Here is a 25,716-nt window from a genome sequence, read left to right on the forward strand (position 1 = left end):
GACCTGGATTTTGCCTCCACGACTTAGGACACTTCCAACTGTCGTTTTATTACGGCTTTCTAATGAGAAATTACAAGAGCCTAAAAATCACGTTCTCCAGCAACAACCACCACTGCATTTCTGCAAAAATTAAATTAAGCACAAATCTTAGGCATGGTTAATCTACATCCTGGGCATTAATGTCAGAGCAATCTCACTGAATTTCAGGTCATAATCTATGCTAAATTGATATGAGTGGAAGATCAACCTTCTCCTTTTGAAGTTGATGGAATTCACCAGTGCTTATAAAGAGCTTTTTTTGTCTGAAATCTTCTGTGATTCCAACAAGTTGAACATTTCCCAAGAACAGAGCTAGCGGAGCCGGATCTATATTTAAATCTTAGTTCATTTTCTTGCAAGAAATATTTTGGCCACCTAGCTGTAAAATATTTCCTCTTCCAGGTATGTTACAGGAATGGCTCTCAGTTCAGTGGACATGTATGGGACGAGTTACATATGATAAACCTGAATCCTTATCTCAGGGAGAATTTGCAATGAAATAAGCGATGTGAGTTTTACGCTACTAGTCACATCAGCAGAGATTGCATGGGCAATTTTTACTTCAGGTCAGCTATGTTCTGATACATGGTTGGGCTATTCTCGGGTCCAGATGGATGGACCTTGCACAAACGAAACACCAAAATCAAAATAAAGATAATAGGGTCTTTTAAACCTAGTATTATCCATACGTTTCCCCTCCCTGCCCTACTGAATACAGTAGGCCCTCAGGGGAATCCAGTTTAAGAATGCTTTTTTTCTAGGCGTTCATTTTAATTACAACCATAATTATTTCTGTGCATGTGTATGACCCAGTTAACAAACCCATCTTCGGCATCTCATGGTCTCTTCGACCCTGCCCATCTCTGCAACGAGGTAACCTCAGCTCCTGGCAACAGTGAGCAAAATTATTTTTGAAACAAGTGGTTGAACTAGTTGCTACATCTTAATGAAAACGATTTTTTTAAAAAACACATTTCTATGTATATAAACAGCCCTTCCTCCCAAACCTGGTTAGACAAGAATGTTCCTGGGTGTGGACTGCCTTGTATAATTAACTGCACAGCTGTAGCTTCTGATCCCTGGTAACGTCTGTTTCTTTCTTTCTCCCTGCGTCTACCTAGCATAATCCAGGCGTTCTCCTCCTCCTTGCAAGAGCTCCAGGTGCGTCATTTGGGCAGAAACTTTCCTGCATTCCACTGTCACTCCTTGCTGAGACAACGACCGGGCAGACGTACCCGCTTTGTAGAGGGCTGAGAGATAGGAACTGGAGGAAAGACTGAGCAGTGAAGTCAATTTGCCCTGCTCAGACGATGGAAACGGGGAGTGCAGCGAGGACAAACGGCACCACTGGGAAGCCAGAGGATGTGAAGAGTCCATCTGCCCCAAAAAAAGAAGAAGAAGTGAAGAAGACCACGAGCCCTGGCGGAGGTGAGAAGGAAGCTATGAAGGGCACTGGTGGTGGTGCTTTGGAAACAGGGCAGATCAAGAGCTCCCTCTTCTCTGGGAGTGACTGGAAGAGGCCCATTATTCAGTTTGTGGAGTCGTCTGACGAGAAGAGATCGACCTACTTCAGCATGGATTCGGCAGATTCAAAGAAGATGCAGTATGCCAGCGGACAGATAGGAGACATGAGGAGACCACCCCTCTCCTTTGCAGAGAAAGGTGATCTCAGGAAGTCCCTCTTCTCCTTGGATTCCAAAAAGAGCTTCCTGCCTAGTGAAGGGGAAGGGAGGAAGTCATTGTTTTCTGGGGGGCAGATGGGGGACCTGAAGAAAACTTCCCTTCCTCTGGTGGAGACAGGGGACCTAAGAAGACCCACCTTCAACAAGCCTGACAGAGCAGCTGGGTCACGGCCCAGGGTGAAACTCGAGGATGTTCTGTGTGATTCCTGCATTGATAACAAGCAAAAGGCCGTGAAGTCCTGCCTGGTGTGCCAGGCTTCCTTCTGTGAGCTGCACCTCAAGCCTCATCTGGAGGGAGCAGCTTTCCGGGACCACCAGCTCCTGGACCCCATCAGGGACTTTGAAGCGAGAAAATGCCCTGTGCACGGGAAGACCATGGAGCTGTTCTGCCAGACAGACCAGATGTGCATCTGCTACCTCTGCATGTTCCAAGAGCATAAGAACCACAGCACGGTGACAGTGGAGATCGAGAAAGCAGGAAAGGAGGTAATGATCTTTTTATTGCACATTCTCATCCGTCTTTGCAATGGATCTCAATATTGTACCACAGCTTTTGCTTTCCAGCCTACAATCTCTCCTGAAAACATGTCTGCGATGTAATTTTGGGATGGAGGGGTGGTAGATGGGAAGCGTTCAGTGGAGAACTTGACTGGGCAAGTGGAGGTATTGCCTGGGCTCTGCTGCAGTGGCATTGTCATTGTCCTAATGGCTGGTTGCAGCAGCAGAGTACTAGGGTTGTGTAGCAGGCTGGATTGGGAGGCGTGTGGAGAACTTCTTTTCCACCCCTGGTTGCACCACTGACTTTCAGCAGAAGTTGAAACAAAGCCCGACATGCTAAGTTTTCAAAAAAACTGTCTCAAGTTTTGACAGTGTTTGTGTAGTATTACCCACAGCTAGAAAGGTGAGGCATTGCTCAAGCTCGGGACCTTCAGTATACAGGCAGTCAGTTCAGTGTCTGCTCAAGTTACTAGTTGCTGCTGGTTACTATTGAAAATTGCCATCTCAGCTACTTAGAGCGAGATTATGGTATTTTTATTTCTTTTCTGTTATGGATATAATAGTGTTGAGCCCCACCTATGGGTCTTTTGAAGCTTAGATGAAGAAAAAATCCTGGTGCAAACACAACACACTGTAATTTTCCGTGAAGCGTTACTACAATGGGGTTAGAGGATGGACATCTAGCGAGATGAGGCCGGTATGTGGAACAGCACTCGCTCTAATTAAGAGTCTTCCACCTTTGTTTGCTTAAAGTCTCATGCTGTTTGCTTTCTGGGTGGATGTATGATTATTCCACTAGCTCTAGGAAAGATCAGTGTCTCATCACGTTCAGTGCTGCACATCCCCAAAGTAAGAGCATGTTCTGGCCTACAGACCTTCTGATCTAAGCAGACAGGACAGAAGAGATTACAGAAAGGAGACTGATGAAATGGTAACGTAAAACAGTTTGCCCAGAGTCACATAGCCAAGTCCCTGGCAGAAACTGGGACGGCACTGAGATCTGCTAAATCCTACTCTTAAGCACAACCCAAGCCAGTGCTCTGATGTGGTGGACAGCCAAATAGAAGTACCTGCTGTTAAAAGTTCTTGAATTACCCTTAATTTGAAAGAACAGATTAACTCTAAGGTGCTAGGAAGATCTATCTTAAACGGCTGAAAAAAATCTTATTTAGAATTTCTCTCCATCTTCCTGTGCAAATTTTTGGTCTTTTCTTTCAATGCCATCTGCTGAAACCAGACAAGGTTTCTTCCACATCTCAGCCAGTCTTTCTTAAAGAAATTCCTGTAGGGCTTGCTAGCCCACTGTTTGTTTCATAATTGTTTCTGTGTTTTTGATGTCGGCTCTGCACATAGCATGTGCCTCAATCTCATAAAGCCGTGTCTAGTGTCTGCCAGGTTGTCCAATTCCTCTCAACTGTTTCTACTGACAATAAATGAACAGTTGCTCCCTAAGTAACCAAAGCTAGTCAGAATTTTCTTCCTGGGGTTGGATGGACACCTTGCTTTTAAAGAGGCAATCAGAGCTGGGCAGAGAAGACTTTACCTAAGATTTAAATGTTGCTTGATTTCCTTCTCTGAGCCCTTGTGCTACTTTTGCTAGCTCCATGCTTTAGTTCCTGTACTGTTCCTTCTAAGCCTAAAGGCTTTAGAGCTTTATCAACGTGAATCATACACATGTGCAAGTTTCTCCTGACAACGAGTTTTGATCATGCTGTAACTTGAGTGAGCATTCGTTCAGACAAAAACAATTAACAGGATAGCTGTTGCTTATAAGTGTTTATTCCCAGCCCTGATTTATTTCACTGTAGGTGGAGCCGTAGCAAGAACCACAAAGAGGAATGGGCATTTCCAAGTCCCTTGTGTATACCACCTATTCTTTTCAAATCTTGCAAATCAGCCGACCTGGAATGTGCCCACAAATTGGAAGAGTGGCAAAGTGCGGTTGGTGCAGCTGGCCTTTGTAGAAAAAATAAGCAAGAAACCCACATCAGGTCATCCCCATCCCTGCCCTGTTTTCACAGCTTGGCATCCAAGCAGCTCCAGGGTAGCTTTACTACTTCAAAATTTGCAGACTATCCCACTGGACTAGTGACCAAAATACAGCTCTATCCAGAGAGACCCCTTCAGACAGTACTGTTTGTCAAGGAACCAGTGGGTTATCTGCAAGGATTTCCCAGTTTCTGCCTATACTGCGACTCCAAACCTAAAGAAGTTTCCATCAGAACTAGTCAGGAGTTCTATTCTGTGAAGCAATCTGGTGACACAAAACTGTCACGTTAAAAAGTGTAATATGCTTGGTTTAGGTACCTTTACTCCTTTTGTATTGCAGAATTAATGCAGGCTAGTCTCCTTCATTGCTATGTGCCTGTAGGGAAGTGAGGTGCTGTACTTCAGTGTTGGGAAAGCGAGGGATGGCTTAAGATCCTTCTGTAGAATTAGGCAACTGCTTACCCCACAATACAGACAGAGACAGTACAACTTAAGAGAAGAGGAATGCAAACAAGCCAGTACAGACACACTGGTTAGAGCATTCAGGCAAGCAGTGGAAAGTCTGAGAACACAGCTGCACCTTCCACTTTTCAGGAGCCTGGGGTGAGAGTCACTCATCCTCCTTTTTCTGGTCCAGAGCAGACAAGAGTGAAAGGCATTGGGGGTCAGACAAAGACAACTTGGCAGGGAAGACAGAGACATTTTTTCTGAATTTCCAGCAAGTGGTATTTGCATATTTTACCCATCAAACCTTTAATGCCTTCCCCAGATCTACTTTGCATTCATTTCCTGCTACAGATTTAGAGGAAAAGTAACACCCCCACCAGAATCAGTACAAGAAACAACGAAGAAAAAGTCTGTGAGGCTGGGTAATGACAACACCCAGTTGAAAAGTGAGAGTTGTCAACAGCAGATTCTACACTCAAATAAAACCCTCTGGCCAGCTTCATTTGTCAGCAGAACTAGAGCCCCTCTTTCAGACAGCATCCTTCAGTTTGAAAGGATCCCCTTCATTCAAAACCTGTTTTACAGGCTGATTCTGAAAAGGAGACAACTTCACACATGCCTGCCAGTCACAGAGCTGTAAATAATCTGGTGTTACTACCCAGCACCAGCCTTAGTCCTCAGCATGTCAGGTCAGTTCTAGTGAAAAGCACTTTGATTTGTCTTTAATTCCTTACCTCTAAAGAACAGTTCACGTTGTACAGCAGGTTTAAAGAGGCAGCAGAGAAGTGCCATGCAGAAACAGGCGCTGGGTGTTCCTCATTTCAACAAAGCGACTTTTAAACGGGGAGACTTCACAGAGTCGGAACTAGGCTTTGAAGTCAACCAGCCACAGAGATGGACCCAGAGGGATTTCCATCTGAGCCCACTCTGGATGGCTTTCAGTGTCTGACTAGAGAGCAAATGAGAGCGTATCCATATGCCAGTGAAGGATTTTTTGGCCTTTCTCACTGACGCAAGGACAGGGCACAACGTGGCTGTGAGACCTTATCTACGCTAGCTGTGGTTGCTTTGCGGACACACTTAAAAGAGATCCTCTTTCCGCGGAGATGATGCAGTTACCTGCAGGACATTCCTCCTAGCTAGAAGGCTTGAGAAGCTGACCTGCTGCAAATTGTGATTTAGAGTAGGCTACCCTTGTTTGCCTGCGTTCTGCATTAATGCCTCTACAGCGAGGGCAGAACCCAGGGAAAATCCACCAGTTTGCAAGCAAGGAATTCTCATCAAACTGCGCAAAGAAGAGAGCCTTTTCTGGCCTCAGCTCATGCAGTGACAAGTGGCGTTTTTGATGGCAGAGGGTCCAGAAATTGTAGCCCGCTCACACCCACCTCTGCTTAACGACAGCTTAGATAGAAAAATGTAATGGCAAACCCAGCAGAAATAGCGCCTCGAACAATTCACTGATTTCTCGGCCATGTCCTTTCCAATACAGACCCTGTACCCGGACAACTACTTTAAACACTTCTCTAGCTTCATTATTGCATTTAGTTGTTGCTGTCAGGTAATTAGCATAGCTCTCCCAGGCTGGCAACACAGGGGTGTTCCCTGATTCAGGGACTGGGTTCCCAGAGCATTAAGACATGATGATGCTTGTATTGCTGCCTTGCAAAAATGAGTTGCATCATGATGCAAGACTCATAATCTCACATCTCTAGGTCCTTTACAGCAGAAGGGCTGGGTTCAGCTGTGGATATTTACGTGTACACTCTGAACTTTCACTTAGGCCTCTTGACTGTCCTAATTAGCTGAGAGTCTAATAGGGGATCCTCTCAAAGACTGTCATTGCCAGCATTTCTCAACTTGCTGTAGTCAAACCAAATGGTCTAAATATGTATTTCCTGGATCTTCTTCACTGGTATTGTTATTTCTGCACTGCAGAGGCTCCCCTCATGGTGGGCGGAGCTGCTGTAATATCTTTTGCTAGGGTCTTCTAAACCCCAAGTCTTTCTCAATGGATTTGTTCTAGGCAGCCCATCACATAAGGGGATCAGCTATTGTTGACCTTGGCTAATTTTAATGTTTGTACTATCACGCAATGCAGCACTTCCCATCACTTCCCTTCCCTTTGCTGGTGTCTGCACTAGTATTTCCTTTTGCCCTCAGTATGGGCGTTTTAGCCCATGCCAAATCTGGATGACTGTGACATTTGCATTCTGGCTATTGGAACTATCTTTGTAATTTCCATTTGCAAATGATAATTCTCAGACTAAATTGTAGTGTAGGTCTGCTCTTAAATAGTTGTTACATTTCCATCCCAGAGTCACCTGACCTAACTTTCTAGGTGAAGAGATATTACAACTGCAAGAAGTTTTAAGAGTTAACTATCACTTTTGAGCAAGTAATAGTTTGCAAAATACCCATTTTAAATAAAAAGTACTATAGAAGTAGAATATTGTTATCACCACCTTTCAGACATCGCCTGATTTTTTTTCCTATTACCTTTCTGTTCACGTTTGGAAATGTGTCCACATGGCTGTGAAAGGTCAGCTCTTCTCAAAAAAATTCTTACAGAGGATTTCACTCACATTCTTGTTGTAAGAACATACTGATATTTATGTGTGAGGAGGGAAACGACCTCCCATTGCTCAGATGTGCCTTTTACTTTGCTAACAATTAAAGCTGTCTGGATGTAGCTCACGGAAACAACTTGCATTATAGTGTATTTTCTCACTTTGGTTTCTGCGGTGCAACGGACATCTGGATCTAAAATGCTTTTATCTCATTGCATTTCCCTGCTGTGCAAAGAAGGTTGCACACCTTTGTGTCTCGATTCAGGGGACATCTCACAGTGTACATGAGAACAGAAAAAAGCATGGGTTCCTCTGAGTCACTGTCTTGAAAATGTGAAAAATGTGGGATCAAGCTCATGCCTTTACTCTCTTGATCAGCTGTAGAGCAAATTTTCTCATCTTGATATCCATATGGCTCTCTGATGATCCTGTACCATAAAACCCCTCCATGTCTGCTCTGAACCTCTGTAGAATAGGAGCTTCAGCTTATAACGGTATTCAGGTGACTACTAAAGGCTGTCAAGGTGTATGGATAATATTTAGAGGGCGAGTGCTCTCCTAACTCTCCACAAACAAGGACAATTACAATGATAATGTGAGGATGCAGCTCTTCTGCCATTGAGATCCATTTAAGTACATTTGCCTTTTTTGTTCTCCCTTTCTCCTATTTTATAAGGCAATAAAACAACTATCAGATTGTTTTTCCATCTATAAATAGAGATTTTCTAAATTGGAACAGCTAGAGTCCATGGCTCTCAGATGCAGCTGTGCTTGATTCAAACTCGGGATGTTCAGGCACGACGGTGACTGGCACCAAGACAAGAGCCCTGATGGGCTGATTTCCTTGGTCTGAGCTGGTTGACAGCTTGTTGCCTGCTCTTCATCATGTGATGCTGTTTTCTACTCCTCAAATGGAGAACTGGAAACTTTTGAACTCCCACCCCCAGGGCAACTACGGTCATAAAAGATGACCCAGATTTTCATGGTATATTATGTTCTTGGATGGGTAGCAAAACAATGGGAACTACACTTTCTGTTTTAACAGCAGAGACCTGTGGTAGATGTTGTGGGAGTGGATTTATTCATCTCTCCTCTCCCCTGCCTCTAACTGTTGGCCTAAATGTAAGTGTTTTGGGTAATACAACCATTTGCCAAAGGATTCCACGTGAAAAGGGAGTTTTCAGAACTTTTCCAATGTGACATAACTCAGTTGTAGAATACAGCTAATTTCTGTCAGCTGCAGACCTCCCGAACAGCTCTGGGAGTATCCCATAGCCAGATTGCCTGTGGTTACAGTTGTGCTGTGACCAACCCCTACACACATGAAACACAGAAAGAGCTTGAAACGCATAAACAAAGGCTTTGTCATGATCTGTCGGGCAGAGACGTGGTAAATAAGAATGACCAAGGGAGGGGTTGCCCAGAGTTAACGGCGCAAGGCATTACTGAACAGCCAGGCTCTGGTGTGATGCAGAGACAGGCATGGACACCAACTGGCGTCTTACACCAGGGGAGGCTGCCTGGCCCTCCGCAGGCTCCAGTGCCATCAGCTGCCTTGCATGCAATTGTCTGGTCTGAGCTTCTCTGGGAAGCCAGTGCGAAATGAAATGCAAATGAATCCCAGTGAAGTTGCTGATCTAAGCCAAGCATGGTTGACTACACCTCCTCCCTCCTCCTTTTGTGTTTTTTTATTTTTTCCAAACATCCCCAGCTTCATCATAACATGAAAGCTCTCAATTCAGAGCAAATTAATCCACAATCCTGTCTAAACAGAATTCCTGCAGTTGCAACACTCGTCAAACGTCATTCTGTAATTACATGAAAACTGTTATTGCTGCAGAGGCACACCCTGGGATGGGCCCTTCGCTGCATACACAGCTGAATTTTGAAACAGGCCTCTTCCCCCTCCAGCTAATGACTCTAATGTGATTAAAAGCGGCACCATGACAGTAGCCTAGTAGGCGGGTGCTTCTGCTGCTGTCTTTGCTGAGGGAGCTGAATCTCTTGACCCAACCAGAAGCTCTGGGATCTTGTCCAGTGTCAGCACATGATCTCCATTTCAAGCAGTGCCAGGGACCTGAACCTCTCAGCTATTATTGTTCACGGCCAAATGCATAAGTGGAAGCACAGCGCCTCTTTGAAGTAGGTCACCCTGAGCCCCAGTTCATGAGATTTCCCTCTTCTCACAGGCTGAGCTTTCGCTGCAGAAAGAGCAACTGCAACTGAAGATCATTGAGGTCGAAGATGAAATGGATAAGTGGCAGAAGGAGAGGGATCGTATCAAGGTGCGTATGTGACGTTAAGCACACTTTCCTGTTTCTCTTATACTTGTCATTTTCTTTTCCACTCTCTCCCATCTCTCTCCTCCTTCCCTCAATTCCTCTGACATACCCAGCTCTTACTCCATCCCTTACGCAGTCTCCATCTCATCACTCTCCAAAACTCACTCATGCCAAATCTTGGAAACATCAACTCCTACTGAAGTCATCTTGCAACATACCCTGCAGGAGATCAAGAAGAGGCAGCAGAGCCTCGTTACAAAACAACCGAAGGCACCTCCCTGCTTTGGGTCCCTTATAGTTCTTCAATTACCAGTAACCAGGTTGATTCTGAAATAAAGATATGCTGCTTTTTTTTCTGCTAGACCACACACAAAAATAAACTCCAGAAGGGCCCTAGATTGCCCAAACAGAGATAAGGCAGCAGGAACAGATGCAGTTACACCAACAAACACCTTATTTGCAGTGCAACACCTTATTTCCATAATGAGACAGGGCTCCTTTATAATTCTTTCACCACGCTAAGGCTTAGAATATAGTAATGGTGTTATTTTGTTTCACTTATACCCTAACTGAATAGAACAGTGAAAACACTATTTGGAGACACCCCTGAAAATTTGCATAATATTAATAGGCAAAGCCATTCTTCTCCCTTTTATGTGGTACACGCACATTGTCTTGCCAGTTCTGCTTTTCATCTGCTTTATTATTACTACTATTACTATTATTATTATTGGAAACATGACCTAGAAAATTTAACTCTGTATATAGTTACATCCACAGCCCTTCTGACAAATATTTCAGGGGCACCTAGAAGTCAGGTTTGTAAGAAATGTTTCAGTATCTTTCAACCTTTGAAATGGTGAGAACTTGATCCTCAAATTCTTGAGGAGACAGTGCCATGATTTAGAAGGTTAAACAACGTTTTTAAATGTCATCTGAGAGTGCAGTTCATGAGCTGAAATAAAAGATGTGCTCCTGAAATCAGGAATACAGCATATGCCCTCTAGATTACATACACACAATTATTGCAAGAACAAGTATTATTTCTCTTGGCACAACTTTTCTGGTGCTAAAACTTACATACCTAGAGTATTCATTTTCACAGTTGAAATGCTGAGGATGCATCCCTTTCTGTATAAGCAAATAACTCCCTGAGAAGTTTAATATCTTATTTCTCCTGCATCCTTCCTGCTAACTCCTCTCTCTGCCCACTCCCTCTGCAGAACTACACCACCAACGAGAAAGCCACAGTGGACCAGCATTTCAAAGAGCTGATTCGTGACCTGGAGAGGCAGAGGGATGAAGTAAAGGCTGCTCTGGACCAGAGGGAAAAGATTGCATCAGAGAACGTGAAAGAAATTGTGGATGAGCTGGAAGAGAGAGCAAAGCTGCTGCGGGAGGACAAGGAGAACAGGGAGCAGATCCACCAGATCAGTGACTCTGTGCTCTTTCTGCAGGTAACTGAGATCTCATTTTCTTTTCTTTTTTTCCCATGAGCCCAGGATTTGTCTCAAAGCCAAATCCCAAGTTCATAAAAGATGTGTTAATCATCTCCAGTTCAATGTACATATGGCAGGAACCAACCCTGACATTGTCTGTGCTCTGGTAGGTAAAGAACGAACTTAGAAGTGCCAACACTTGTTCTTTTTGTAGATAGCTAGAGCTCACACACACAACATCAGCCCACTCCCTCAATCTTCACTATTCTCCTTTGCATTTCATACTATTTGGAGCCTATCATTAGCCAGTTCACTAGGATATAGCCTCTGTTTCTTATGACCCTCAGTAACCTTTCCTCTCTTCTTTTTGGCAGGAATTTGGGGCCTTGATGCGGAATTATGTCCCCCCTCCATCTCTCCCAACATACAGTGTGCTGCTTGAAGGGGAGAGCATGAGCCCATCGATGGGACTCCTCAGAGATGACCTCCTAAACGTCTGCATGAGGCACGTGGAGAAAATCTGCAAGGCAGACCTTGGCCGCAACTTCATAGAGAGGAACCACATGGAGAATGGTAGAGTATCTGAGATGCGTCCCTTACCTCCCTCCCTCTGCAAAGTCTGGCACAGACAAAGGAGATGAAATCTGATGAGCATGCTCTTACAGAAGAGAAAGGAAGGAAGGACTCAGGGAACACGGAAGAAGTTGGAGTTCATTCTGAAATATCAGAGCTATCCTACCAGACCTATGGGGGGATGGAGTCTGTTGAATTGCCAGGGATTTCAAGGATGTCACGGTGGGGGCCACACCCAGGGCTCCAAACTAGCCCCACTTCCCTGAGTGCCATCACCTGCATGGGACTCAGAGAACTCTGAGTTTGAGAACGGTAACCCTTCCCTCCTGTAAGAGGCCAGCACGGACAGTCTGCCTTGCGCCAGGCTCCAACAAGTCCCTGAAACAGCTTCTGTGTGGAAGGCTGCACAGATATTCTAAGGCAACTCAGTGGCTCGCTAGGTAAAAATTGAGAAGGCAGCGGCAGAAACGTGAATGTAGCCACCTCAGTATGGCGATTTTGAAATCCTCTCATTAGCCTATTTTTACAGCTCGGGCAGCACACGAGCTGTACTGCTGTGACATACCGTCTTACCACAGCCTGCCCTGAGCCAGTGTGCTTGAGAGATGTGCAGTGCCAAATAATCCCCCCACCTCAGTGGTGGTTAAGGCTGGGTGATCTTTCTTACATGTAGAGGTCACGGTCAATACCACAGCACTGCAAGGAATCTCCTTAGTTTTAGAATCTGCTTACTTTCTGGGTCTCCCAATTAGTTCTGCAAGAAGGACTTGTCTTGCTTCAAGCTCACACAGAAGATTAGGAGGACAGGGCATTAGAATGGGACTCCACAACTGAGGTTCACTTCCCAGGTCTCCTATAAAAAGCCTTTGTAACCTTGGGCAAGTTACTTAATCTCCTGAAATGACCTCTTGCACTAAGAGTAATAGGGATGGGAATTAATAGTTATCGCCCAGGCTGCAAGAAGGATATAATCTATCTAATAATTGTGGAACCGTAGATACCAGAACAATAAAGGTCAAGAAGCTGGGTAGGTAACATGAGGATAAATTCCACTCTGCAGTTCAGAGGGACGTGTGATGCGAAAAGATGCAGGAATAATCTCAAATCCAGTGATTATAACCCAAACAGCTGAGGAACTCTGCTGCAAGATCACTGTTATTTCATCCAAATTCAGAGCATTCACTAGACATTTCTCCCGTATTAGTATGGTACCTTTTTCCTGGGCAACAGCCATGCAAATCACTCCAACTTCCTTCCAGAAAAAGCAGATCCGCATTACAAAACGATACGACAAAGGAGGAGGGGAAGAGACAACCAAATGAAAATCCCCAAACCCCTGACACAAAGCAGCCTGTTGAAACGTGCACAGAGCTCTGAACAACAGGGGTTCAGTTGTGGATCAACAGGCTGTTCGTACAACCCAACAACAGTATGCATATGTTCAGTTCTGGGACCTCTGGGTAAAGACTGATGACTTCTTGATCACTTGACCACTTTTAATTAGGGCCCCCTCTATGTTACTGGTGCCAGAAGTCCTCGATGGTACTTGAAATCCGTGGGACTCAAGTGCCAAAACATTTCTGAGTAGGGCAACAATTAACTACTGCCAGAAACCTGGGTACTTTCAGAAACTTTACCAGGGATTTAATGCACACAGCTTGGAGTCTGCCTAGTGAGAAGAACAGTGGTATCCACTCAGGCGGGAAATGTTATTTAAGGTGAGTCTTACAAACTTGAGAGCTCTCCGCTTTGCAAACCACAGTTACACTTGAAAGAGGACAGCACTCTGCATCTAGTGACTGCAAGGAAATAACTCCACAATTACTTAATGGGTTTAATTAACTCAGACTCCCCCTGAGTCACTGCAACAAATTCATTTGCAACTGGCTTGATCTTTGAGCGTAAAAAACTTCCCAGGAAGAAATATTATATTAATGGAATGAAACTTCCTTAATAGCAGACTCCAAAGGGAATCCACTTTCTGTTTGGTTTTTTTTTTAGTTCTCGCAAGAGATGCCTACTTAGTAGTGTGGCAAGGAGGCAAATAATCAAAGAGCATATCCAAGGAGTTTAAATAACACAGAAATAAATGGGAGAAATAACATAAAAGTTTGTTCAGTGACTTAAGAATGGAATTACTCAAACATGGGGACAAAATTTACCCCCTTGCAGAGAACAGGAGTTCTATATAACACTTAGCCTTAAAAGAAAGTATTTTGACAAGCAACTGTACTGATAAGGCATCATTTCCTGTGGGTCAGTGTCAGAAAACCAAAATCAGGCTGTGTAATGCCTGGCAAAAAAGAGGGTTTGATCCACTTTGCATGAAACCTGAATCAAATACCCTTGTCCAAGAGCCCGGGAAGCTAGAGCTGTTTGCAACTCAGATTTAACATATTTCACTCAAAACTGAAGAAACCAACCCACTGAGCCCTCCCAACACTGACTTTCTTGAGCTACAAAGCTCGCAGTTCAAGATCTGCTGGTTGAAAGCCAGCACTGTGCACAGGTTAAACACACAAAAGAAGCCAAACTCAAGCCACCGCTTTTGAAGTGGGGTACATTTTTTAGCCACACAGCAGTATTTTACTAAGAAATGCCTCAACCCTCAAGTCTCCGTATGGATTTTCAGAAGGTAGCCTATCTACCGAATGGCTGAATGCTTCAGGTGTGCTATGCCTCCAAGGCAGACTGGGCAGCTACAACACTCCTTTACCTCCCAGCCAGAGTCCCACTGAGGGATTAAAAAAAGACGAACTTGTTTTCAGAGAGCAGAACTATCTCTCCTGCAGTACTTGAGGAATCCATTCCAAGCTGTTATCCCCTTCTCCCTCCTCCCATCACTCCTAAAACCACTAAACTGCCTCCTCCAGCTCATGTTCTGCTCTGTTTCTCCAGGTGACCACCGGTACATGATGAACAACTATGAGTGGAACCAGCCTGACAACTTGAAGAGATTTTCCATGTTCCTGTCTCCGAAAGGTACGGTACCCTAATGATGGTCGGGCTTCCTCCAGAAAAGACCTTCAGTAATAATTCTTCCTAAAATTCATTTTCCCTCCTATTTCCTGCTGTCCTCCAGGACCAGATCCATCCCTCTGCATTTGTTTTTGCCGAGTCTTCTCTCTAGCCTAGAGAGGTTTGAAAAGTTGTTGCCTTTTCCCAAGTGAGAAGTAGAGACTGCTAAAAGCCTAGGCAAGGCAACGACCATAGAAATAATAGAACAGAAAAGGTAGCATGAAATAAGTAACTCAATTTCCTCTGGTCCCTCCAGAGCAGGGATCTGCCAGGTGTTTACAGCTGCTGTTCTGCAAAGCCAGACGGCAGGCAGGGTGAGGGGGCATGCCAGCAATTAGCAGTGGCGTTCCCCTGAAGGCGTATCTGAAGCGCGATGTTGCCTGCTCTGTCAATCCGGTTTCATGGGGATAAGCCAGATCCTGACACTGAGCCCTTTGTCTGGATTTCCACTTTACCCTTCTCTCTTATCATCCCACGCCTGGCAGCTCACGGCCTGGCGCCACGGAAGATGCCATTCTGAGCAGATACCAGGGGCAGAGGTGACACTCCCGCTTGAGGACCAGCAAGCTGGACTGTTGATTGTTTCTTATTTAGTGCTGTTTATTGGAGCCAGTGGGGACACTGGGTGAGTGCAGCCAGCTACAAAGCAGTGTGAAGACTGTACAGTGACTTGCAGTTGAGTGGCCCGCTGCTTCCTGCAATGGACTTTTGAATATGCAAATACTGGGGGAACGTTTTTTCTGCCCACACATCTACATTTTCCTGAAACCATAGACATGTTTTATTTTCTACCAAAGTTGCTTTATCCAAAAAACCTCAATAGATGATTGCACACACAGCCTCTGCTGATAATGGGGCTTGAACAGCACTGGATGCTCCATCAGGGTAAGGGCTTGGGCATGACAGAAAGGAACCAGCTGCTGGGGACTTCAGGAACAGAATGAATCAGTAGGCAAAACAGGAGACGTGGCCCACTTAGCTTGCATGCTGGCTAGCAAAAGATTATCTGATGAATAATGCAATATACCCATAATCATTATACTCTCTAGAGCTTTCTATGCTCTATCCATGTGTCATGTGAAAGTCCAGCGCTGCCTTCAATTGCATCTTTTCTAAGGAATTCCATTAAATGTAAGGAAAAAAAAGAGGACCACCTTTTGCATTGCATAACACGCACAGAATCCTTGAATATCACATGATAGTTTTGTACCCTGTTTCTCGCTAGGTTGGATCTCCAAAAATTCTGCCTGAGGTCACAGCAGCAAGTCTGCTGCACTGAGGAATGCTACCCAAGTAGTGCTTTTTGGTAACTGCAGTGGCCCATTGCTTGGATTTGAACTGAACCTATCGGTTTTTTAAGCCCTGCTTAAACTCGAGGAGTCTTCTGCTGCTCTTGTCATTAAAGACAGTATCACAGAGCAGCTGCCTGCTGCCATGACATAATGAGGCAGACGTAAAAGGTTTCAAATGCTGCCTGAAAGATAGAGGAACAATCTGCTCAGCTGCTCGACACTCCTCTCTGTGCCCTTCCACTGAGCTTTCTGCTCCTGATGTTGCAAAAAGTTTGGCCAAAGCCAGGAAAAGGTTGGAAACATGAGCTTGCGCCTTTGGAAATCTCTGAATGATGCGTAGAAGGGATTTAAGCACACAGAGGGGGAGCAATAACTGCTTAAACAGAAACACTGCTTAAATAGAAAAGCAGTCCACAGGATGGCAGCATAACAGTTCAAAGTTCTCTTCTGCACTCTTCTGAGAGTATCATGTCTTACAGAAGTGGTACAACAGCACTGCATCACAGTGTGATGCTCTAGCGAAATGCTGGAGCACATACCTATCACACTGGCTGAGACAATGTGTGCTTGAGCAAGAAATGTTCCTCTGCTTGTGTTTCTTGAGCTCTAAATCAAAGCCTCTGCCTGCAGATCTCTTTGCAGAATAGTGGTGTTGAGTAGACAAACCTGAGCTGGGTCTGGCAGTGAGAGAGCTTTGTTCTCTAAATGACAAGTCTACTCACCATTCCCTAGAATTCAGAGAAGAAAAAAGACTAGGCTTTCCTCTACTCCTTGGACCAAGATTTCTGTTTTGGGGCTGTTTCCAAATTGGTGTGGACTGTTCCACAGAGCAATGCCAGGCACAGACCTTTGAGCCAGCTCATCAGGAGCCGACTGCTGAACTGGATGCTCTTGTTTTACAGCCAATTTCAACCCACGATCATGGGAATTTTCCTCCTTCCAAGCGACTGAGGAAACACTTGGTACGGGTAATTCCGACTTCAGCTTGAAAGGATCTAACCCCCCGTGCCACAGCTTTCTAGCTGGCTAACCAACCTCTTCTGCTTCCCCTCTCAGCTGTCCTGTCACCTGTTGATCACTGTGTCACAGAACCATCTCCTAGCTGGGTTATCAGCACTGTCTGTTCAGACCCAAACCCAGGGTCTCACTGCTCCAGGTGCCATGTATATAGGAGGGAAAGGCATCCCTGGTCCTCATTGTTCAGACAGTGAAAGAAGCAGATGGAAAGTGCAGGTGCCAATTTGCAAAGATGCTGAAACACCTAATCAACTGCAGCCAGCAGCAGTGCCGACATCATCCAAGGCAACCTGTGGAGGTTGCGGCAGAACCGTGAGCAGACTCCAGATACCCTCAGCCAGTCTCCAAAGGACAAGGCTGCTCTTCTCCATCACACATACACCTTTTATTTAGCTTATAAATTCTAAAAGACAGAGCCTGCCCGTTGATCACTGTCTGTGCAGCATCCAGCACAATGGAGATGCGGTGTTTTGAGCTAGCGTACCTAGAACCAGCAGCAGCTAGACATGCCTTTTCTTCCCAGATCCCCACCTTACTCACCTATATCTTCTGACTTTGCTTCATTCACGCTGAGAGGGTCCTGCTTTTCCTTTCATTCAGAGGCACCTTGCAAGCACCCATGGCCATTCTACCTGGAGGAGCTCTGGTGACTCACAGCCACACCTAAGTCATTTCTGCTTTTCATGCCACAGACAGGGCTGTCTCCCTCTCATCATCTCTGCTCTCAGATTCATTCTGGCAGCCAGGGCCTGACCCCGTGGAGGCCAGGAGGGGAAGCCTTGCTTTAATTTCAATGCGCTTTGAACAAAGCCTCAACTGCTTGGAGGCAAGGGAACTTTGGCAGTTACGTAGTTTTGCCTCATTACTCCACTCTCTGGAGATGTGGTTTACCTGTGAGGGAGCTGCTGCTCTTCAGTCACACCTACACTCTGGGTCTCTCAAGGAAAAGGCTCTTCCCCGTCTGGAGAATTGGGATCTCTTGACACACACACACTGTGTACAGCGGGACCCCACCACTGACTGCTCTCATCTGCCTTTTCTTGCTAAGAGAAAAGGGACAAAGCTATTAGTTCCTATTTCCCCCAAGCTAGTTGAAGGAAGTTTTACAGGGTATGGTTTGAAATGCTAAGGCTTCCCCACTACAGCGTGCAACACCATGGAATAACACAACCTCTTCTATCTTCCAGTAGGCAATGGTACTAAGCTGCCTTTTCAGTTCTCCTCGGTGGGACAGAATCCTCCTGGTGACTTCAGCAAACAGTCTGACGGAAGCCTCTTCACTAAGACCGGTACTAGGCATTTAGTTTTTTCCCCTTCCTTCTGACTCTTTTTTAGGTGATAAGACATTTAATCCTGTTCTTGCTCCCCCAGAGAAGGCCTGGAGCAGTCCTACACCCAGCCTGGCTGTCGATCTCTTAGATACACACACACATGTTTATAGGAGCAACTTACGCTGCTCAAACAGGGCAACAGAAACTTATTAAAGAATGTTAAAAAGTAGTAAAAAGATATACCTAGGGAATAGTTGAAAGGATTTTAAATTTTGTTTGTAATGGGTAGAGATGAGAATTTTAGACAATTTTAGAGGCATAGGGACGAGGGAAAGATACTGGGAAATGCTGTTCATGGCCATTTACCCCTCTAGCTTCATCAGTGCTTTAAAACAGCTGTCATCCTGAAAGAGTAATAGCCACTGAGCACAGCCTTTAAAAAAACATGCGCGGTAGCTGCCTGTCCTCCTTCATCTGAGCCAGAATCCTCCATTCCCTGTCTCGTAATACTCTTTTCACTACCCACTAGTTCAAGGGCACCAGAGGTGGAATCCAAGAGCACCAGCACCTGCCAAGCTGAGTCTGATTAATTTGTAAACGGGAGGCGGTGGGGAAGGGCAACGGCCTGATAGCGCTGAAGCTGGTCGGGATTCAGTAGGCTGCTATTATTTCTGAATCAGAAGAGAGCTGCTGTGGTGGAAGAGGGTTAGGGCTTATCGCACTGCCAGAGGTACTGTCATTAATTTCTGACATGAAACCCAGGCCTCAGCTCTTTGCACTAATTAAATAGCCTATAGTGTTCTTTGCAAGAGTCAGAACGCTTAGTTCGGGACTCGGCCTAAATTTATTTGGACTGATTGCATTCCACCTCTCTGCATTCCTCAGACATTTTAATTAGGCAGATCTTTTTCACTCCCTTTTCCTAACTGACTGGGTGGTGGAATAGGCATCTCTCTGACTGTTGTGTCCCGCCCCAGAAATGGCTGCATTTCAGTGTTAGGCAATGCAATACTAATGATGTGGCACTTCCAGTCCTGCTACTCATCTTGTCGCTCGCAAGGGGAGACGGGGATGGTGGCAGGGACTGACCTATAACAGGCTGTTTTATGTTGTCACAGCTTATCCTTCAATAGTGAGACATCAGTCTGCAAAGGTGACGCCGCAGACATGGAAATCCTCTAAGCAGTCTGTATTGGTAAGAAATATACCCTTGGTGTGAAAGTACATGCACAGCTTCAGCGAAAGAACTACCTGTTCTAGGGATACATGAGACTTCAGAGACTAGGGCCTGGGTCATTTGGAGATGGGGAAGTAAAACCTTCAAGTCAACAGCTTTTTTATTTTTTTTCCTGTAGTTAATTGCATCCACAGAAAGATGCAGATTAACCTCCACAGCTCTGGGTTGCAGGAATAACCAATACTTCAAAATGACACTTTGAAGAGATTTTGCCCTGGTCTAAAATTTTATCTAGGTTGGTAGAAGCTATAAAAATGCACATATGCTGCTATTGTTAGTACTTTTCCTCCCTGCTGGAATATCATACACTCCTAGTGGTCTGTGACATGTAGAAAGCACAGATTTTGTAAATTAATTACATCCTACAGAGGGTAGATGCAATATCAAAGATGAGGGGTCGGACTACAATCATAAACCATGAGAACATCTCTAAGTCACTCATTCTGCACCATTAGCACAGAACAGGTAACAGTGCATTATAAGAGGCAGAGGACCTGATATTTTAGGTCCTGTAATCCTAAATACACAAGGTTAACAAACAGTTAATGTGCAACCACAGAAAAGTTAATCTATTTCTCTTAACATCCATTCACACTGTGCTGCATTAAGATCTTGCATGACCTGAATTAAGATCCCCCCATCTCCGCTGATGGAATCTGTGGAGTTTTTTTAATTCTGATTAGACATTTGTGAAAGATTATTTCCTGTGCACTGGAAATAGGACTTGTAAGAAGCAGAAAGTCAAGTATCGAGGGCATTGGCACACTGAAGGAAGAAAGAGGGAATACACGACAGTTAGGAAGTGACTGCCTAAGGACTGCAGCTGTATGCCTCTGCTAAATTTTCAAGGGCCCACAGGAGAGGAATGTTTGTGAAAGGGACGTTCCTTCATAAACTGTATCACTTTCAGAAAATCCTGCCTTCAGTCTCTGAATGTGCTACAGCAGAACATATCTCCTAGGAACAGCGAAGTTTTGCAAGATTTTCTGTCTTGTGTTTGATCGCTGCCTTGCTAAAAGATCATCTATGTGTGCTCAGATGGAGACTGTCCCTTGTGACTTCAGATACCACCTTCTCCTCCCTGATGGTGGTGGTATACTGGGGAAGCTGGGCCAGGAACTGCTAGTGCTGGGCAGGGCACTGGTGGGTCTGAGAAGAATCCTCTTAGTAAGCAGCACTCCAGTGCCCAGCAGTCAGCATGCTGTGCTCCGTGAACACAACCTGGGCTTTCCGTAATCCCCCTAGAGAAAGCCTGGGTAACTTCTCCCATACGAAGACACCAGTCCTTTTCTGTCTCCCTTTCTTTCTCATGCGTATACGTGTAGCAGCTCTTTTATTTTTATAGCCTATATTCACCAAATGGCCCTGAACTTAACAACTGAGTTGATAAATACAAGCATTAGAAAGTCCCAAAATAGAAATAGACACTCTGGACTGCAGTAGCTCTGCAGGAACTTTTATGGTCTATTGGTTCAATAATCTAGCTTTAAAAATAGCCTTAAATATGTATTTAAGTAATATACATTCTAAAAGTTCTGTAAATATGAATTTTCACAAAGGGCTATACTGTCTAAGGAGGAATGTCTTTTTAACCCACTGGGAGTTCTTTAAAATGAAGTCCCCCTCTTCCATCTCTTAATTATATTGGAAATTAAAGCCATACAACGAAAAGAATTTCAACAAAAGGGAACACTGAGCAGGAGGTATTGAGAGTTGGCACTGAGCAGCAAGGTGGGTTGGGTTTTCCTCTACCCATGCTTCCAGCCTCCTGCCATGCCTATTATTAACTAGTGTGCTGCACAAAAATACACCGGCAGTTCCTGCGAGGTCTCCCATCCCTTCTGCAAGTGAGATCTGGGCAGAGGATCAAACCTAAGACAGATCAGACATTATAAAACCAGTCGTTCCTGATTGCCTTGGTCACTGCTTTGTTGGTTGTAAGCATATTCTGATCCAGGATAGATATTTTGCCTTGAACAGTACAACCAGGTACCACAGTCAGTAAATCGACTTCTGTGTTTTGCAGTCCTTCCAAGCCAACACTAAGCTGCAAAACACAACTTTGTCACATGTTGCTTGTCTATAACAGTGCAGACGAGAACGAAGTTCCAGGGGTAGGTCCTGATGCTATGTGATTAGGGACTACAGTGGAGAGACAGAAAATGACAATTTCTTTAGAGTCTGCCTGGCTCTCCACTTGCATTTCTCTTTACACAAACATTTAGTACTGGGCCCTGCAACATACAGAGGCACAAAGAAACAATACACTGTTGTGTGATAATTTCCATGCACGAGAGTTTCGGCTTGCCAGCCAGAGAGCACAAATAAATACCATGCAACTTAGTTGATCACTCACATAACTGTGCTCAGCTTTAAGTGTGAAAACTCCCATGAATTCTCAGGTTAGTGAGCAATTAAAAAACACTGACAGAAGCATAAAAATAAAGGTGACATTCCTGTTCTTCCAGAAACCTTCCATCAAACCATGAGTCATAGTCTGAGATTTTAAATGATGCACAGACTCATTTGGCTCAGGAATGAAGACCATGTGTATAAATCAAAAAGCAACACCATTTGCATTTGATCACTCCAGCACCTCCAGTAGTGAAATGAGGTGGTGTCGCTCTGCAAGAGGAAAGACTGAAGGTGTTAAATAGGAGTAGGTTAACATATGTATGGTTGGGCTACCGAGGAGGGTGAAATATAGGTGGTCAGAAAAAGAAGGTAGGTCAAACTCACATGCCCCAAATTCTCCATTGCAGTCACATTACCGCCCCTTTTACGTCAACAAAGGCAATGGAGCCACTTCCAACGAGGCACCTTGATTCCTGAAGATTTAGGGAAGAGCTGGCAGCACTTGGAGTGAAGACTCAGCTGCGGATTTTCATGGATGTACCTGCTACTATATTAACCTTACTGCTCTTAATCTCTGCCAGGGAGAGGGAAGGTGCAGAAGGGAACAGCCTTTACTAGAAGAAACAAGGACTTTTTCCATATCACCTAATCATCTCGAAAGCTCTGCAGGCCTTAACAACGTAACCCCATCCTCTGCTGTCACCTCCTTATTCCCTCTGTCAATGTCCTTCCTTCCCTTTGCTTCTGCAGAGCGAGCTGCTCTGCTTCTCTTGGGAAGCATGCATGCCTGGGTAGCACCCCCCCAACTCTCATAGACGAGTTGCCCCCTTGTCCTAAGTGTGTTTATATGGCCATAGCTGTTAAGTCCTGGTGAAGGTCCCAAGGTGGGGGGGTTCAAAAGTCTTCCTGGAATGGAGAGGCCCCAGACAGACACTTGGAGCAGTGACAGGCTAAAGCTCTTCCCGTGCCGCTCTACCCTGTCACCCAGCCCTGCCTCAGGTAGGGACACACAGCTCTTGCTGGGATCAGGTCGAGCTCCGCCGCCTCCACGAGATCCCTGCAGACCCCCAAGCCCATGGCCACAGCAGCACGCCTCCTCAGCACCCTTCGTCAGTTCAGATCTGCTCCTGCTGCCTTCCAAAAAGCCAGTAAACAGCACCTATACAGAGCTGCTACAGCCCAAGGCCAGCTGCTGGTGGAGGGCAGAAAGGCCTTCTATCCCATTAAAGTTCCCCTCCAGCCACCTTCTCAAACTAGGACGTCAAAAGAAAATCCATCCTACTGATACAAGATTGATTAGATGCCAAAGGTGTTGGGTGCTTTTTTGTTTTGTTTGTAGCGTTGTCTTTTTTTTAATTCCCCTAAACCAAAATTCATTTATATATTGTGGTTCAGGCGTTTTTTTCTGCAATGGGCAATAAGGATTAGTACAACAGCTTTTCGCTCAGGATCGTAATTTTTATTTGCCCCCTGGATAAACAAATGATGTCAGCACCCAGTTTGCAAACCAGCCAGGGTGGCTAACTGGTCCATGATCTCACTAAGATTATTTTCCTTCCCCTTGGACAAAGCTGAGTAAAGGTTAGGTCCATGCATTGGAGGATCAGAGCCCTCAGATGGTGATAAGCAGCTGCAGAGAACCAAGACCTGACAGCTACTTTTCATGGTTTGCTCTATTCAAGTGGTTTTGGGAACGGCTTCCCCCTCGACCCTTTCCTACCCCCAAATGCTTGCAACGCCTTGCTGAAAGAGGTCACGCCTATCGCTCACTGAAAATTACTTTCTTGCTAATCCCTGTGCTAAGATACTTGCTGTTTTTTAATCCCATACCTCAGTCAAAACTTCTGAGGCGGAAAGTTGGTTGCTCCAGAATACTTGAAATGGCACTTATATATTTTCCTTGATGACTAGAGGGGAAGGGGACAGCATGGTAGGGAAGGATGTGAAGAAAGGGAAACTGGGATAGAGTTGCTAGGAAATACACTGAAGGGTTTGAGTATGTGTGTGAAAGGATAAAACAGGCTCCCACCCCGCAATCTCACTGTTTGTTTTGTCCCCAAGCAGACATCCACTAATCACTTGGGTCCTTTCGTTCCCTAAAAGCCTCCACTGCCTCCCGTCTATTTTCCAAAATGCAGGCATGATCCTTCTCCTAAAATCCACACACCACATCCCCTTCTCTCCTGCCCTAAAAAAGGGCTGCTGTGGTGTCACCCAGTATCTGCACTGCCCCTCGCCCAGCCCACAAGTGACCGAGGAATGGAGTGTCCCCCTCGTCCCACCACTCCCACCTCTGCAGCTCCCACACCTCCCAACCTGTTCGCTCCTCTTCCTCTCCTCACTTCAAGGGCCTCACTCAGACCTCACACATGACAGAAACGGAGCTGCTCCCCATTTGCCTTAGCATGGAGGATGCCAGGCTTCCCCTTCCAGCCCCCAGTCTCCCCTTCACCCACCGGAGGAGCGTGGGACGGGGCACAGCTCTGGCCCCTCTGCACCTCGCATTCCCCGGGAACTAGCAACGTGGCTTCAAGGTGTATTGTGCATGAACTGTTTTTATCATGTTTGTCTCGATCAGCAAAGCAAGAGGAATTCCACCTCCTCAGACAGGACACGACTGCGCTGATGTAAATGAGGCCCTTCACGTGTGCAACACATACTGCAGAAATAAAGGAGAAAGCTCCATGTCTGACCAAAAAAAATGGGGATGAGGTCTCTCTCTGTCTTTGGTGTTTGTATGCTTGTAAGAGTCTCAGTGAGGTTAAGTCCCGTCAAAATATTCTTTAAGCGAGGCAATGGGTTTGGAGAACCCATTTTCCCAGGTTCCAGAGGCTTTGTTGTCACCACTTTCTGGCTATTTTGCATCAGGATCATTTCAGCTTGGACAAAATTCCACACATCATTGAAAGTGAAAGCCAGACTGATGGATACGCTTCTCCTATAATACCTTGAGACTACCCTGCTGATATGGCCAACTAGTTCAATTCCCAAACACCAGTGCTATGCAAGTCCTTCCCTACAAGGCCATTTCTAGAAACCCCTCAGCCAGTGGTTATTCATGATTTCAGTGCCTCCTCTCTGCCAGAGTGAAACCTCAGCAGTTTCCACTGGAGGAAAGCACTTGCTCACATACACAAAGGTCAAAATCAAGCCTGCAGAGACCAGGCTGCCAGGAGACCTGCTAAGCCGAGGCACTGTTTTGCCTCAGCCTGGACCCGAGTCTCCCTGGGAGGTTGTTTCTGAGCACCACTGGGACCTCCCACCTGCTTGAACCCTTCTGGGGACGTAGGCCTTTGGTTCTGCACAGCTCAAACTTCTTGCCTTTATCACAGCTTCTCTTGTTTCTCAGGGAGAGAATAAATCCCCCATGGACTGCTCAAGATGCAGATTCAAGGCCAGACACACATAAAGGTATTGTTGACAGCCCTTAAAAGAGCAATTGTAAATGTGAATCTGTGGAGATAACAACAGAAGCAGGCAAGTTTTATTCATTTACCTTAGATACACTAAGGCAGGGAGCTTTCCAGAGGATGCCTGGCGTATTTCTTCTCTCAGGTACTGGATACCAGTTATTTTTCCCCAGACATTGCTGACAGTCAGTCCTGAAGAGCAAGGATACTACCAATTCACTTGAGAAGCCAGTAAATCCTCCTTGTTTACCCCGCATGGGAGTTACTAGAGAACAGAGCTCAGCTCTTTCTCATCAATTCCACTCACTGCCTCCATTACCGTTATTACTGTGATTAAAAAGCAATCAAAGAGAAATCTTCTTCCTGTCCCGAAATTGCTGCAAACATCTCAGTTCCACCACTTAAGCAGGAGAAGAGCAAGTTACAGGCGCACTCCACACTCCTGGACTCTGTAACACCAGGAAAAAAAAAAAAATAACGGAGCTCATCGCCTGAGCAGTCAGAGGCAGCGAGGGATGGAGTAACGAGCCTGGCGAGGCAGGGCTGCACCCGCTTGGGGAATGGAGTGCACGCCCGGCTGGAGGGGATGGGGATGCCCGT

The 25,716-nt window shown here is 45.4% G+C and overlaps 1 protein-coding gene across 1 annotated transcript; it reads left to right on the forward strand.

Moving 5' to 3' along the window:
• Positions 1-1,349: 1,349 nt before the first annotated feature.
• TRIM29 (tripartite motif containing 29) lies at positions 1,350-22,176 on the forward strand. The gene is made up of 9 exons (XM_009867525.1): positions 1,350-2,207; positions 9,412-9,507; positions 10,728-10,961; positions 11,318-11,516; positions 14,415-14,498; positions 16,729-16,788; positions 18,034-18,132; positions 19,233-19,309; positions 22,114-22,176. The coding sequence occupies exons 1-9, from the start codon at positions 1,350-1,352 to the stop codon at positions 22,174-22,176; spliced, it is 1,770 nt and encodes a 589-aa protein (XP_009865827.1).
• Positions 22,177-25,716: the final 3,540 nt, after the last annotated feature.

The sequence above is a fragment of the Apaloderma vittatum genome, unplaced genomic scaffold (genome assembly GCF_000703405.1).
Source record: "Apaloderma vittatum isolate BGI_N311 unplaced genomic scaffold, ASM70340v1 scaffold29130, whole genome shotgun sequence".
Taxonomy (NCBI): Eukaryota; Metazoa; Chordata; class Aves; order Trogoniformes; family Trogonidae; genus Apaloderma; species Apaloderma vittatum.

What these genes read in the sequence shown, in the direction of transcription:
- TRIM29 (XM_009867525.1), top strand. Translation starts at nt 1,350, where the DNA reads ATGGAAACGGGGAGTGCAGCGAGGACAAACGGCACCACTGGGAAGCCA. An exon ending in GAGGAACCACATGGAGAATG is followed by an intron (nt 11,517 to 14,414) that starts GTAGAGTATCTG and finishes CTGTTTCTCCAG; the next exon opens with GTGACCACCGGTACATGATG. An exon ending in AGCGACTGAGGAAACACTTG is followed by an intron (nt 16,789 to 18,033) that starts GTACGGGTAATT and finishes ATCTTCCAGTAG; the next exon opens with GCAATGGTACTAAGCTGCCT.